This window comes from Danio aesculapii, chromosome 1 (assembly GCF_903798145.1).
Source record: "Danio aesculapii chromosome 1, fDanAes4.1, whole genome shotgun sequence".
Classification (NCBI taxonomy): Eukaryota; Metazoa; Chordata; class Actinopteri; order Cypriniformes; family Danionidae; genus Danio; species Danio aesculapii.
The window spans coordinates 21,385,882-21,399,799 of record NC_079435.1 but is presented as its reverse complement, the minus strand read 5'-3'; the positions used below and the strand labels follow the sequence as shown (position 1 = coordinate 21,399,799).

The window sequence follows — 13,918 nt, the reverse complement described above, 5'->3', positions numbered from 1 at the left end:
GATTCACATGCTTGTATTACATGAGCGGGATCTTGACTTGTAATACTGTGCTCACGACATTTGTGATTGAAATAACCCCATATGGTGTTGGAATTTGGAGGATGTGTGTAAAAGACCTGCCACCACAGCTGGAAAGAATTCTAGAGGAAACACTGTTTTGTCCAAAATAAAATGTCCTTTTAGGGCTTCAGGACAATAATGTCCTCATTAAAACTCCTTAAAACAGGGCATTTTCACCCCAGTGCCATTTAACTATAAAATTATATCATGTTAATAGGCTTGTAAAAGGACATTTTGTTCTTTTAGGCCCTCTAATTATTGTTCTTTAGTCATGCACACGGGTTAAATACTGTATTGTTTTCTACTGTAATTTACAGTTTTCAAAATCCATCGTTAGCCAACTAAGGTCACAAGTTCCGTTGTTAGAAACATATTTCGTTGATTTGGCGTTTCCCAAATCCATCGTTCCAATGAACAATCGCAAACTGCATCGTAAACTTGTACACTTGCAACTACACCTCTAAAGCAGTAGTTAGAAACATAGTGCCTGGTTGTGTTCTATTACCAGCTATCCCCCCTATGCCCTATTTTTTTTAAACTGTCTAACATTTAAACTTGGAATAATTAAAAAAACATTAAAGTCATCTCTCCTACTGTAGGTGTAATTTGCTTTCAAAGTATTTTTACAGTTCAGTTTTAGAAATCTTCATATTCAGAATTGCATTCCCTTCGCAGTGCACTTTGAAAACACTAAATGACATTTTGAATGCAGCCGTGGCTCATGATGAAAGGTATAGGTAAGCTTTTATTTAAAAGCTCCAAAGCTTGTGAAAACAAAAACATATAGTATACGTTAATGGTTTTTATATATATTAGGTTATTTATTAAGAAATGTATCTCTATATGACACGGGCTTGTTGGTTAGAAGATTTCTGCAGTGGTTTGAATGCGTTAAATTGTAAAAGTAGACTTTTACAATAAATAAAATAAAAAATAAATATATAATAATAATAATAATAATACAAATTAATAATAAGTAGGATTTTTTAAATTTCTTAATAAATTACCTACTTTAAATTACAACCATTAACAATTTATATGATTTATATATGAGATTAAAATACATGTTCGCTAGTTAATGTTTAATAATAGAATATGGAATATTCTCAATAACATTTGTAAAGGAAACAAAGGCCCTATATGTGCCGTGTACATATATTTCAATTAATATGCAAAACAAATATTATTGTTTTTTTTATGTATGTGCGTGTAAAACAATATCATTTACACAAAAAAAGTATGGGGTTTTTCTTTAAAGAAATAGTTACTCAACCCCGTTTAGAGCGACAATATGGACGATTTACATTATGACAAATGTTATAATGCAAAGCAACTATGTGTTTGGCAAACACTCGTCACTACAACGTTCTTTTCCCAAACTATGCATCGTACTATGATAGTTCAGCCATGAGTTATGTTGTTGTATGGGAAACTTATCCCTGAGCAATACATTTTCAAACCACTAAAATTGTTAATAAAAGTGACTTAAAAAAAAAAAAAAATTCTATTTCACTTTAGATTTAAGTACACTTAGTATTTTTTATATTTCATAAATTTTATGACTTTTTATTAACTTTTTATTTTATTAACATTTTTAACAAAAATAGTTGCTTTAATCATCTTAATAATTAAGTACACAATATCAGTGGTGCCCACAGAGCATGTGGAAGACATGCTAGACAAGTAGTCGAGTGATGTTTGTGTTCAGGGCAAAAGAGAGGGAGAAATACAGCCCTGAGGAGGGTGAATTACAGCATGCTTTTAGGACACTCAGCTAACGTTAGACAACTTTGTTTATTATCTCACACAAAGCAAATGGGCTTTCTGAGTTACGGTCACGTCATGCGCAATGGCAGCTTATTTATGGAATGTTTACCTGTGCATGTGACCCGAGGGTCATTTCCACACATCCTTTAACCCAGCTCCAAGTGAGGGGCAAAACCACCCTTTGATTCAGTGCGGCTCTGCTGATTAGGCCTCTAGAAAAGCAGTAATGACCTGGAAAATCAGCCAATAAGTAGAGCGAGGTGTCCTCAGTGCTGCAGTGAAGTGACTTTCTGCTTTCCTGCCATTGATTAACAGCTGAAGCAGATCTCTCCTGCCCATCTCACCCAAAACAATCCAGGCTCCGATTCTCTCGGTTGCTTTGCTATTTTGTTAGGAGTGTGATTGATCTAATTAGATTTGCCAACTGATGTCAAATTAATTACAATTGATTTGATATATCAATATTTGCAGAGAAATTAGAAGATTCAGATCATTTAGATGTATTATAATAGATGTATTATAATAGATTTCTCTCTGTACACATGCATGCTTTGGTCATTTCTTCTTACTTTAACTTCTTACAGTTTAAACTGAAATTTCACAAAAAAAAAATGTTTTTTTTTTACTCGTCCTTGGGCCATTCAAGATGTAGGGGACTATTTACTTCAGTTAAACATTAAAGATCTTTATCTTTGAACCATAGTACTTGGTGATTCATATTACACAAGTTAAAGCACTTTAAACAAAAAATATATATGTACAGGCAAGCAAAATTAACACCCATGACTTCTGATTTTACACTGAGGGTTTCTGTGAAAGAAACTACATTCAGCTATATTCTGTTGGGTCAGTTGTTTTAAACTGACAGCCTATTTTGTGCAATTTGAAAGATAAGCGCTTATTCAGAAAAGTCACGGAGAATGCAGTGTTCACATGTATTCATAAGTATTCATAGGTATTCATTCCCCTGCGGGAAGGTTGCCGTTTTCAAACAGCGCTTTGCAAACATCGATCCTTACGAAGCTCCTCGAAGGAAAAGCAGCCTTGGGAATTAAAGACATAAGAATCCCACAGCAGCCTTTAAGGGACTGAATTATGGCCGTCTACAGAGACAGGGGCACAAGAGTCACATAAATAAGTGTAGAGTGAGAGAGAGAGAGAGAGAGAGAGAGGCAGACTTTGTGTGCTTTCTAGTTATTTACAGTGGATTAGACATTTTAACATTGCAGTGAAAGCTTAGTGAATCCATGTTCAGTCATGCTGTAAATCATATTAATGGTGTGTGTGTGTGTTTGTTTTGCAGCCTGGTGTCCATTATCAGAGGGCAGGTGCTCACTGCAGATGGCACACCTCTGATTGGAGTCAACGTGTCCTTTGTGCACTATCCAGACCACGGATACACCATCACACGACAGGACGGCATGTAGGTTGAAAACACAAGCAGGCATGCATCCATACTCTTCCTGTCCTTGAACATCACAATACAGCTCAGGGTACAGATGTCACCAAAACCATCTGTTTAGTTACGTTTAGTATTTATGCATAAAATATACATAAGCTTTGATTGAATACGCACTCTCTCTTATGGCTCTACAACAGTTTGTGTGTGTGCGTGTGTGTTTTACAGCACACTATCTTATCTACCAAGATCATCTCATGAAAATGTCAGCCATTGCTTCAGGAAGCAGTGCTTTAGCAAACAGCCTGTTTAAAATGCATTGGATTTACAAGGGTGGAATCAATCAGCCAATGGGCCGCACTTTCCCATACTGTTAAACCAGTCGCAGCATTATTAAGAAGCTGCAGCGCTGCAATCATAAAGGCCTTGGCACTGTAACCAGCCAGCTGTTTAAGCTGAAGGAAAAGGAAATGTTAGGAGCCACCATCATGTACTGTCATGTGTCGGTGCTGAAAGGCAGCAATCAAGCAGAGAGGAAATGTGAATTAAATTCAGTGAAATTAAAGATAGAATCACAGTAAAAAGGTTTAGGTAGAGCCAGTGGACTGAATGGGGTCACTTGATGGAGCAGCTGAATGAAAAATGACAATGATGTCATTATTAACTTTCCACCATGTCTTTCCTAACCGGTTTGACTGACTTTCTTCTGTGGCACACAAAAGGCATCATTGACATCAGACCTGATGCAATAAATCTAAAGGTGCCATATTTCATTTAAGAGCTACAGTCACATACTTGGTACATCTTCACAGGACTTTAAATGTAGCACATAAGAGAGTCGTTCCATTGCTGCTTTGAAATTTTAGGTCAAGTGTTACTGTATTCATACAAAAGATTGTAAAACATGCAAAAATTATACATTTATATATAAGAAAGTATAGATGTGTAGATATACTTTTTATATCTACAGAACAAGCATCTTAACTTTTCCCCCACCAAAATCCCCAAATTGGATTCTTTTAAATTTGCCAATCAGCACCAGCAATTTTATAATTATAATATAATTATAATTTTGTTGTATTAATGTCTAAACCAGATATGCCCAAACTAGGACCCGAGGGCCAAAGTTGGCCTATTGTAACCTTTGATTTGGCCCGCCATCCCATCTGAGAAGAGAGGGAGAATTTTGGGGAGGGTTGTGGTTAATGCTTTTAATACACAGTTATTCGTTTTTTTAAGCTACAAAAAAGCAAACTTGACTTAAATGTTTCAATTAAATGTTGTAAATGAATCCATTTTTTAAGGAACATACTGTTGCTCAGTGGATAGAGCACAATCCTGAAGTCCTTAGTAAGCAAATCAAAGTAGACAGCAGCTTGACTAGTGTATTCAGCATTAAACTCAATAATGTTTTAAATGGAAGTCTTATGTCTTATGTAACGACGATGTACAGCCATTTTCAGATCTCTCCATAGATGTTCAATAGGATTTAGTTCTGGGCTCTGGCTGGGCCACTCAAGGACATTCACTGAGTTGTTGTAAAGTCACTCCATTGACATTTTGGCAGTGTGCTTTGGGTCATTGTCCTGCTGGAAGATGAACCGTCGCCTCAGTCTGAGGTCAAGAGCACTCTGAAGCAGGTTTTCATTCAGGATGTCTCTGCACATTGCTGCATTCATCTTTCCCTCTATCCTGACTAGTCTTCCAGTTCCTCCTGCTGAAAAACATCCCCACAGCATGATGCTACCAACACCATGCTTCACTATAAGGATGGTGTTAGCCAGGTGATGAGCGGTGCCTGATTTTCTCCCAACGGAACGCCTGACATTCACTAAATTTTAGTCTCATCAGACCAGAGAATTGTGTTTCTTATTGTCTGAGAGTCCTTCAGATGCCTTTTGACAAATTCCAGGTGGAGAATGGCTTCCGTCTAGCCACTCTACCATTCAGGCCTGATTGGTGGATTGCTGCACAGATGGTTGTCCTTCTGTAAGGTTCTCCTCTCTCCACAGAAGAACGCTGGAGCTCAGACAGAGTGACCATAGTGTTATTGATCACCTCCCTGACAAAGGCCCTTCTTTGAATTTTGAAAAAATAAATGAATTCAATCCATTTTGGAATAAGGCTGTAACATGAAAAAAGTGATATGCTATAAATATTTACATTTTATATTTACAGTTGGCCCACAGCCCTCAATAAAGTTTTTTTTTTTTTGGCCCTTCATATAAAAAAGTTTGGGCACCCCTGGCCTAAACAATACAATGTATAAAATGAAAAGTTTTATTCAAGCATTATATGTTCCATTTATCATATTTTGAAACAAAAGAATAGTAAATTGAGAACAAAGACTCAATGGCAAGGAAGCATTGTGTCATAAATTCAATCAGTTGAGGGAGAGTGTGTTAATGCCTTGGCATGACACAATTCCAGAATTTGGGGTGATTTCACCTGCAGTTGTTTTCTTTTAAGGAGACAGCGAGCACATGAGCGACACCGACGAGATGAGTTTGACCATGACCCTGCATCCCAGAGATAGGCAGAGAGAAGTGTTAGAAAGAGACCGCCAGAGAGATATGTTTAATAGAAAATGTGATGAGAGAAGAGGTTAGACTAGAGAGAGGGCACCCAGACTGAAAGAGAGAAAGAGCAGAGGAGAGGCTATAGATGGAGGGAGTGTGTCTGAGATTAGTCCACTCAGCCAGCTGTTGCAGCTCTTGAAAACCACAGTGGGGCAGGCCATAAAAACGGCACTGAATAATCATGCCCACACCTCTTCCACATCCACTCACTCCAACAGGAAATCAGAGTACCAGCCACGCAGCTGTTGGGGACCAATCACCAGCAGCCTCTACTTCAGAGCCACTTAGATGTACTGCCTGTGTATATGTGGGCACACATACACATGAGCGAATCTTTACGCTTCTGCGGGCTTATTTTCTGCCCTATCTTGCGTTCTCCCCTGCAGCCTTTGCAGAATATGGGAATATAGGACAGTATGCTCAGTTCCTGACTAATTTCCTTCGTAATAGGTCTCTCATGGCAACAGAGAGAGAGAGCTGAGGGAGGGTTTTGGCTTTTACACAAATGCAATGATAAAAAGGCTCAGCCACATTATCATGCATTTTTCACCATGGCAAGGCCCTGTGTCAGGAAGGAAAGGACCTTCTTAGAAATGCTTGGCTCAGAGGAGACATGCTCTGAGATCAGGAAGGTTAAAGGAAGAGACAATTAAACCAAGTCTTGCCATCAGCTCTCATGTCTAATGCATCTCAGTTCCTCATCTTCATGGTACACCGTAGTACATTTCCTGCATATTACCCATACCTAGTCCTGTGTCTTTCTCTTTTTTTTTTTTTTGTAAATATGCATTTCAGGTAACCAGTGAAAGAACATTTTTATCTCTGTAGGTTTGACATTCTTGCAAATGGTGGAGCATCACTGACACTGAGCTTTGAGCGTGCACCGTTTCTGACGCAATTCCGAACCGTATGGATCCCATGGAATGTCTTCTATGTCATGGACACGCTGGTAATGAAGAAAGAGGAAAACGACATCCCCAGCTGTGACCTGAGTGGCTTCATTCGACCAAGTCCTCTCATCGTGGCCACACCCCTCTCCACCTTTTTCAGATCTTCACCCGAAAATGGTCCCATCATTCCAGAGACACAGGTATGGATCATTTGAAGTTCTTTAAATCTGGCTGTATGTCATATTTCATATTTACAACTCCCAACTTACCACTCAAAATGGCTTGGATTAAAGGTGAAATAAATGGAGAATGAATGGTCATTAATTTGCATGTACAGAAGAGGGTATCTTATGGCAGTAGACAGTATGAGTCATGATGAGGAACGCAGTGAGTCTAGACGTGCTTTGTGCAAGTGTGTTCAGTCAGTCAGAAAAGGAGTTATTGAGAACAGTGATGGCGCTTAAAAAAATCGGAGGAAACAGTCTGTTCTCTGCCCTCAACCTGCACTCGGTATGCAGTACTAAGATAAAACTGAGTTTCGAATCTCAGTGCAGCCAGAGCTAAAAATCACCACAGCCCCTCATTTTGAGTAGATATTGGTCAGCGTATTATATCCTCTCGCGCATCCTCCTTTTGCTCCTTTTATAGTGCAAATCTACACACGCTATCCCCTACATAATCTTAGCAAAATAACTCAAGCCTCTTGCTGCCTGTCTGTAAAAATGAAAGCTGGACCCACATCAGACCAAGCAAAGCACCACGTCTTTGGAGAGATGAATATAAATGCACGCTTGCTTTGTCTTGCACAAAACAATTTTTAAGGTCTTAGAGGAATAGTTCAGAAAAAAAGAAAGGAAATTCTTCTATTATTGTGCACCCTTGTAGTGCAAAACCCCTGTGACTTAAGTTTATTTGTAAAGCACAAAAGGTATGTAAAAATATCATTGCTGCTCTTTTCAATGTAATGAAAGTGAAAGAGAATTAGGGATGTTTAATTTTTAAACAAGGAGCTTTAAATGAAGTCAGTGAAGGATTTTCCTTTTAGTAACCCATTGGAGCTGAGGAATAACAGCTCAAATTCATCAAACAGCTTTTGTATGGCTTCATAAAAGTATAGCAGGGACTCCTTAATACTTTCATTTTTGCATCCTGTTTATTGTGATAATATAGAAACCAGCATTACTTTAAATAAATGTGACCATTTGTTTTCAAAGAAAGATAAAAAAGAGGAAACCGGTAAAAAAAAAGCTGTAATAAAAGAATGACAAAACAGTTAAGATTGAATCCTTCAGTCACTTTTTCTGCTGATTGAGAGGTCCACATAACTTGGCTCTGTCCTGTCTGTTTTCTCCTCTACTCTACCTTGTGTCCAGATGTGTATTTGATCCTTCCTCTATAGCCTGGCTTTTCCACTCTTAGCATTCTGTGGCATGCAGCGGGGGGAGCATCCACTGTAATGCGAGCACTCAGGGCCAACACATATGCTGTCTTACGAGTTTGCTCCGAGACATAAAGGAGAAAAATTGTTTCCTTATTTTCGACAGCACATGTAACAGGCCACACTTCTCTTCCCCTGTTTCTGCTCAGTCCCAACAGGGGCGTCTGTCCCCTCTGTGGAACCCCACTCATCAAAGTAGATGGGTCCTGATTTGAATTACAGCCTGCTTTGAGAGCAACTCTAAACAGGGGTAATCAGACCCAACCAAGTTAGCATTTAATATGGGGCTTTTGGACCTCAGCTGTAATGGCCTCCAAGGTCTTTTTTTACCCGAAGCGTCATACATAAATGGCAAACAGACATCCCTCAGCCCCACTCCGCCAGCGCTCGTAATGCTTAGCGGCCATGACACCGAACGGGCAGGCATATTGCTTCCACTTGGCCATTGCGCAGAGCTGGAAAAAATGTTATTTGGCTGGAAGAGAATGGCACGTTTTCACGTCCACAGAAAACCTCTATGCAACAGTGGAAAATCAGATGAGACGTTTAGTGAATGAAAGACACATATGATTTGTGTTTCTGCTTCTAGAACGACTGCGTCCTATAAGGCATAACACCTCTAAACACATTAAGAGTGCATCGATTCAGCTGCTTCTTGCAAAAAAAACACTAACTTCCCTCCTTTTTACCATGAAAAAAAATGCTTGATGATAAAACTCAATCTGGTCTTTATTACTGTGCATTTAATGGGCTGTATCAAATGAACTTTCAAAGCCTTTTTTCATCTTCCCTTTCGTTTGGCAAATGAGAAAACATTTTGCTTTAATGCAGCCATATGCACTTATGGCCCTTGCCCCCGTGGCTAAGAATAACACGGCTGCACACGTAGAGAGACGGCAGCGCATGCGGTGCCATTTATTAAGAGTTTATAGCAGACGGAGTAAAGCATGTTATTAGCTCAGACTCTGTAATCAAAGTTCACAGAGGGGAGGCTGGGTGCATAGCATGAATGCATTGTGGCTTATAGACGCCCTTAAGTACCTACGAGCATAGGATATGCACACACATGTGGATGGCATCAACTGGTGTTACGGTTGCAGCATGGGCCCTTCAAATTGAGAGCATAATGCTTCAGTCATGTCTGTGTGTGTGCTTGAATGTGAAATAGTGTGAGTTAAAACTGCCAAACTCTGTCTTAACTAGCTGCTATTTTATTTCATCCCTCATCTACCCTTATTTACCTGTTTGCCTAGGATTTTTTTGTAGTTGCAGCCACAGACAGCATATCAAAGGTTCTCGCAAAGCCATCTAGCCCCCTCTACTGATCCCCAGAAAAGTGCAGCGGCGTCCAAACTGACAAAAAAAGCGAGAGAAGAAAAGAAATTCCCTCTGGCTCTCTTTGTCCTCTGTGTTAGAGAAAAGTAAATGTCCCCTCCCAGTAGGACACTTGACAATGGCATGAGCTGGAAGACAGGGGGATTACTGTCTTTCCACAGTGGCTTGACTGGCTTTTCATTAAGCACTTGAGGAGAAAGCTGTGATGCAGTATTTCTCTGTTGATCCAAGCTGCTCCTCATCTCCTGTGCTCCTTTTGTGCATCTCAAAGAGGGAGAGAAATTAGCGCTAATGCTCTGAACTTTGGTGACTCCTCACCAGGGGCACCTTTAAATGCTGCTAACTGTACGCTTGTGTTTCATCTGGCACGACAGGCCAGCTGTCTAAAAGTCTGAAATCAATCCAGATTGAACTCTTCTACTGAAAGTTGTGGCCCACACTCCTCTGCCTGTTGACTATTTCTCGTGGTCGAGCATGTGGAATGTGGTACAGTAATAGCCTCCGACAGTGATGCAAATATAAGCATGTTCCGCCCGTGAAAATCTCCTCATTAGATCCAAGATGTCAAGTAAATGGCGGTCAGAGCAAACACAGGCACAGATGTGCTTTAATCCTGCGGAGAGAAAAATCGGCGGCCTCATCCTCGACTCTAATTCCTCTTCCAGATGCTCCCGAGTCACTCCTTCTTCTCTCCCCCGTCTTCATTTATCTTCACCTCTTTCTCTCTTTGATGTGCAGGTTCTTCAGGAGGAGACGGCGATTCCCGGTAGCGACCTGAACCTCATGTATTTGAGTTCACGGGCAGCTGGCTACCGGCCAGTGCTCAAGGTGACCATGACCCAAGCCACTATCCCCTTTAACCTCATGAAGGTGCACCTGATGGTGGCCGTGGTGGGACGTCTCTTTCAGAAGTGGTTCCCTGCAGAACCCAACCTGTCATACACCTTCATCTGGGACAAAACAGACGCATACAACCAAAGAGTCTACGGCCTGTCCGAGGCTGTGGGTGAGTAACCACACAGATCAGAGACTAAATTCAAAGATTGTTTCGATATTCAATTTATTTTTAAAAATCATTTACAGTGGTCCCTCATTATTCGCGGGAGTTACGTTCTAAAAATGACCCGCAATAGGTGAAATTCGCAAAGTAGTCAGCTTAATTTTTACAATTATTATAGATGTTTTAAGGCTGTAAAACCCCTCACTACACACTTTATACACATTTCTTAGACAGGCATTACCATTTTCACACTTTTCTTTCTTGTGTAAACACTCTCAAAGTTCAAACCTTCGTAGAAAAATATGTCCAGCCATTATAGAATGAAACCAAAGGTCAAACCATTTGATCTTCATTTATTTATTCCGTAATGACGCACTACAGCCGCGTATCTTCTTCCATCTTTTAGCAATGTCCAGAAATTCACGTTTTGTGAAATGGTTAACATCTTCTTCTGCCTTTTCGGTGCTACTACAGGGTGCCTTTAGCGGTGCAAAACGTTTCGTCGACATTGTGAGGAGAAAAACTTGCAAACTAACAGTAGTATGCAGAGTCACACTGCTAGCAATCGAGGATTTATGTAAATTTGGCAAGCGGAACGCTTTCTGTACTGTACAGAAGACACAGCACAGAGATTGATTGACAATAGTCTACAGCCAATCAGGATGCAGAAAACAATACGCTAATCAAGACGCAGGACCAATGCGCTGTAAAAAAAAAGCATGTCAAATTAGATGAAAAAAATCTGCGAAAAGTGAACCGCGTTATAGCGAGGGATCACTTTACTTTCCTTTTTTTTACTTTACAATGTTGAAATGACAATTAAATGTGAAAACTTTAGCAACTAAACCTGTTTTTGTAAGATCCTTTTGAAGTTGATTAAGTGTAAATGAACACAGCATCACACCTCTGCTTAAAACCTCAAAACTTGCACAATTTGCAGCATTTGCACATCTTTAAAAATATTTTCTATTAAATTAGCTGGTGTTGTCGAGCTGATAAAGAAGCAGCTCGCTATCTATCATGTACCGCTATTCTAGATTCTGAGAGTAGAGGAATAATGTAATTACCCTCTGCAGAAAGACTGAATTTGTTATATGCAAGAATGTAGATGTGCTTAATGGCCCGTGCCACTATGACAGTCGCATTATGGTCTCCTTAAATATACCTATGCAAATAGGAAATGTAAATGGAAAACAAAGCAGTTATTACAGAGGCATACAGTAAGAAGCCTCTGATATATATATATTTTTTAATTTCCACAGTGGCATTTTTTATGCTGACAGTATGTTGTAGCTTGTATGATTTCCCATCAGCAAAACCACAGAGAACAACATGCTTCTTTCTGTTCCGAGGAAGGTCAAGGCAATTCTGTGGCTTTGTTTTTCACTTAAACGTCGAGAAAGATGGCCAGCTGCTGATGACAGCGCCTCAGTTTATTTTCAGCTGATGATGTGGCAGGCAGTAGGCCAGACCAAACTAGACATGCTTTTCAGCGCCTTACATAAACAAACTCACAAGATGTTGAGCCACAAAAGACATGTTTTTCTCTAAACCAGAATTCATTCTGCCTTTATAAAGTGAACAGTGTAAAACTGTAAATAGGTTAGCTGAGTTTCACCAGTATTGATTGGCTTTCACCTTCTCATCAGGCTTTGGTATGTCAATTGCATTAAGCAGGTAATTTTTTGCCCAACGAATAGCAGTCCACTTATTGATTCTCTCTGGGGGACATAAGGTCGCTTTCTTAATATGATCGGCTGAAAACAGTTATAAATTTGAAACGATTTGCACCTGGTGAAGTGCAGATCTGTTATGAGATTTATGAAAGTTATGATCGAGACGCTGCAGTGTTCAGGCAGGCTGCAGTAAAGATGAATTGGTATTGTGTAGGACATCTGATTAGGCCCAGGCACCGAGTTTATCAGCTCGATGTTTATATGATGATTTATCTGCATGCCTCCTAATGTAGTGTTTAGAATTATTCTGTATTGATTACACAGGTTCTCAAGAAGTCTCTATTTGATGGATGTTTATACAGTGTATTGCATACATGAATAACACCGGTCTGTCTTTCTGCAGTGTCTGTGGGATTTGAGTACGAGTCTTGTTTGGATCTGATCCTGTGGGAGAAAAGAACAGCCATCCTGCAAGGTTATGAACTCGATGCCTCAAACATGGGAGGGTGGACACTAGACAAACACCATGTTTTGGATGTTCAAAACGGTAAGCCTGTCTCTGACCTCTGACTCCTTCAATGAATAACACACTCCTACGCGGATTTTAGTATGCACAGCGCCACGAGTCACATCGATCTTGGCAATCAGCTGAAATCATATGTTTACCCACGCACTCCCAATATCAACAAAAATCAATTAAAATACACTTGCCTTACCTCTCCTTCCTCCACTAAAAGTGGTCCATTATCTGCCTGTTAAAAGTTATTAATATGACATGAGTATAAAGCCTTTAATAAGGAGTAAATGAGAGCTCATTAGTGTCACTGCTTTTAAATGACGTTGATGAAGTGGAGCTATAGCAACACAGCGTTCTTATTGTCTCAGGCATGCCAATGAGGAGACATTTGACATTTCCACATGAGTGACCTTCACCCAGACGGAGCAGTCTGGAGTGCTCTCTGCAGCAAACATTTATGGCCACGTGTCACAGGGGAAGAAACTGCCTTGATGAATTCTTAAGGAGTCTCTCATACCTCATCTTGCCTTTAAAAGGGTGATCAGCAGAGGCTGTCCCCATGCACCTTGTTTAAGGGTTGAAGCTGTTTACGCACTACCTACCCTTGAGACATGATGAGCTGCTTTTAAAACCTAGTTTTCATAGCCATGTAATAATAGTGCTAAAGGTGCTCACCTTTCCAGTAATGAATGTTGGTTGTAGGCTACTACTTAAAATGAAGCTATATGATACATTTAAAAAAGCCAAAAACAAATAACATCCCAGTATTATTTTCTGCGTAACATTTTGTTTTGGTGGTCCACTTCAGATATTATGTTCTGTCATTATAGCATTTGTAGGTTTTATGTTGATGCTCTCAGTTTTTGTCTTCCAGGAGATACTACATTAAGATTTTAGTTCTGTGTACAGTACAAATCTTTTCTTAATCCAAGGTATCTTAAAAGTAACTTGTAAAACTTAGCAGTTATGTGTAATTTGTTAATACTAGTTTACATTAACTATGAGCAATATATTATAGGATTTAATAACTTACATTATATTTTCAAAAATACAGATTGTTCATTGTTTGCTTTTGTTAATTCACTAAGAATCAGAATCAGAAATAGCTTTATTGCCAGGTATTATCACACATACAAGGAGTTTGTTTTCGTGACAGAGCTTCTACAGTGCCACAGAATTACAGAGACAGGACAAAAAACAGATAATAAATATATTTTAAAAATAGAAGTAAGTTGTGAATGCAAATATACAAATTGA

General features: G+C 39.5%; 1 protein-coding gene across 1 annotated transcript in view; it reads left to right on the top strand.

Annotated features, from left to right (window-relative positions):
• tenm3 (teneurin transmembrane protein 3) overlaps positions 1 to 13,918 on the top strand; it is a 217,033-nt gene that overhangs the window by 167,803 nt on the left and 35,312 nt on the right. Inside the window, 4 exon segments of the mRNA XM_056457389.1 lie at positions 3,131 to 3,250; positions 6,634 to 6,895; positions 10,207 to 10,474; positions 12,548 to 12,691. Of these exon segments, the coding sequence (XP_056313364.1) occupies positions 3,131 to 3,250; positions 6,634 to 6,895; positions 10,207 to 10,474; positions 12,548 to 12,691 (794 nt within the window).